The 1794-nt window shown below is 36.7% G+C and overlaps 1 protein-coding gene across 1 annotated transcript; it reads right to left on the bottom strand.

Moving 5' to 3' along the window:
* Nucleotides 1-374: 374 nt before the first annotated feature.
* Nucleotides 375-1163, bottom strand: LOC143579537 (uncharacterized). The gene has a single exon (XM_077062814.1). It carries the CDS (start codon nucleotides 1161-1163, stop codon nucleotides 375-377), a length of 789 nt encoding a protein of 262 aa, XP_076918929.1.
* Between the last annotated feature and the right edge of the window lie 631 nt (nucleotides 1164-1794).

Below are 1794 nucleotides of genomic sequence, written 5' to 3'. Positions count from 1 at the left end.
CCAACCTAACATGTTTAATAACCTTGACCTACACCATTAATATGTACCAAACTACTAATTGCAATTGTATGGACTTTCCAACCACAACTTTGTTCATCATATGATTATTTGTTTGATACATATCTACAATACTATTATTTATTAGATTATTGGTTTTACTTTTTTAGCATCATAGTATTTTATATTTGTACACCAACTACAAAGCAATATGTTCAACAAATATAAACCACAACATATGGAAAAACCAATTATTTCTAATAGAAATATGAAAAATTGGGAATTATAAAACATAACGTCTAGCGACATTTAATGGGTAGGGTTGTTGTTACATGTGAAACGACATTGTTTCATTCATCATAACGTGAACCACACACTCACTCCTCCTTGTCATCATCTAACCAAATCTTCCGAGGACGCCACGTCGCATACAAAGCCGGGCACCGGGCATCCACTCTAAAATCATACGTGGCAAACCCCACTCCGCCGTTATTCCCATTCATCTCCGCCGTCAAAACAACATTCTCCGCCGCCGGGTCCGCCACTTGGCACCGTTTCCCGGAGCTCAATTTCACATCCCGACCCAAATCCCAAATCGCAATTTTTCCCTCGGGATCCGATTCATAGTCTTCGAAATCTAACCCTAACCCGAAACTATCCCACAATTGTACAACACTTTTACCCGCGGAAAAATCTGACCACGAAAACCGATTACACCGTCGGAGTGTGAAATTACCATTTTGCCCTTCGCTGTTATTAAAATAATTATTACAACCACTACCCTCAACCCGAAACACTTCATTATCCACGCGCTCATCCTCAGAATCCGTGCCATCATCATCGGACCCCGCAACAGATGACATCGTATCATCGTCAGAAAAGTCAAATTCGCAATCATCGTCATCATTGAAAATATGGTGGGGAGAATTTTGGCAGGATAATAATAAGAATCTAACACGGATGTGATGTAGTAACAACTTAATGTTATTAAACACGGATGTGAAAGTTGCAAAGACAGCAATAACTAAAGCACCACATGTCCAAATACTATATACAATTTGTGGGAGTTTATTAATTAAGGAAAGCTTAGATATTAGAGATGGGTTTTGTAGGCATTTCATTCCGGCTTCAAAATCGCCTAGGAGATTAAGTTCTGCAATTTCCATATTGATAGGTGGTGGTGAACAATAATAATATTAATAAGAATATTATTAATAATAATAAGATGTGGAACAAATTTGAGAGAGAAAGTAGGGAAATGAGGTGAGAGGGTTTGAAGAGGGAGATGTGTTGAGGATTTATAATGGTGGGTAGGTGAGTTTAAGGGAGGTGTTGAATGGTGGGTAAACAAGAATATATAAAGTATTAAAGTGTTATGACATGATTAAAATGTGACAATAGTTAATGTTGTTGTGGTAATTGATTTATAGTTTAATTTAGTTTTATAAAGTATTGGATTTATGTGTTAATTTGTAAGAATAAGATTAAAAAGATTAGTAAGATTAATGATAGATTAAAGTTTTAAGATGTTTGGTATTAGGTAATATGATGAATTACTATAATTCTACTGTCTAGTTTGATTACCTAGTGATGATGAAATAAATCATTATTTAGTGTTGGTTGGCAGACAAGAAAGATGAAAGAAGGAATACAAATGTGGTGGTGGTGATGGTTGGTGGCAGTGGTAGTCAGAGGTGGTGGTGATGGAAGTGTGGGCAGTCACAGGAGGTGGTGATGGTTGGTGGCTGCGGCAATATGTTTTGCAAGTTGAATTGGATTAAGCTTGTGTAATAAGAT

This window comes from Bidens hawaiensis, unplaced genomic scaffold (genome assembly GCF_021521415.1).
Source record: "Bidens hawaiensis isolate Kalapana, Puna unplaced genomic scaffold, B.hawaiensis_p1.1 tig00029870_1, whole genome shotgun sequence".
Taxonomy (NCBI): domain Eukaryota; kingdom Viridiplantae; phylum Streptophyta; class Magnoliopsida; order Asterales; family Asteraceae; genus Bidens; species Bidens hawaiensis.
Note: the sequence above shows the minus strand (reverse complement) of the source record. Positions and strands in the feature narration are given on the sequence as shown.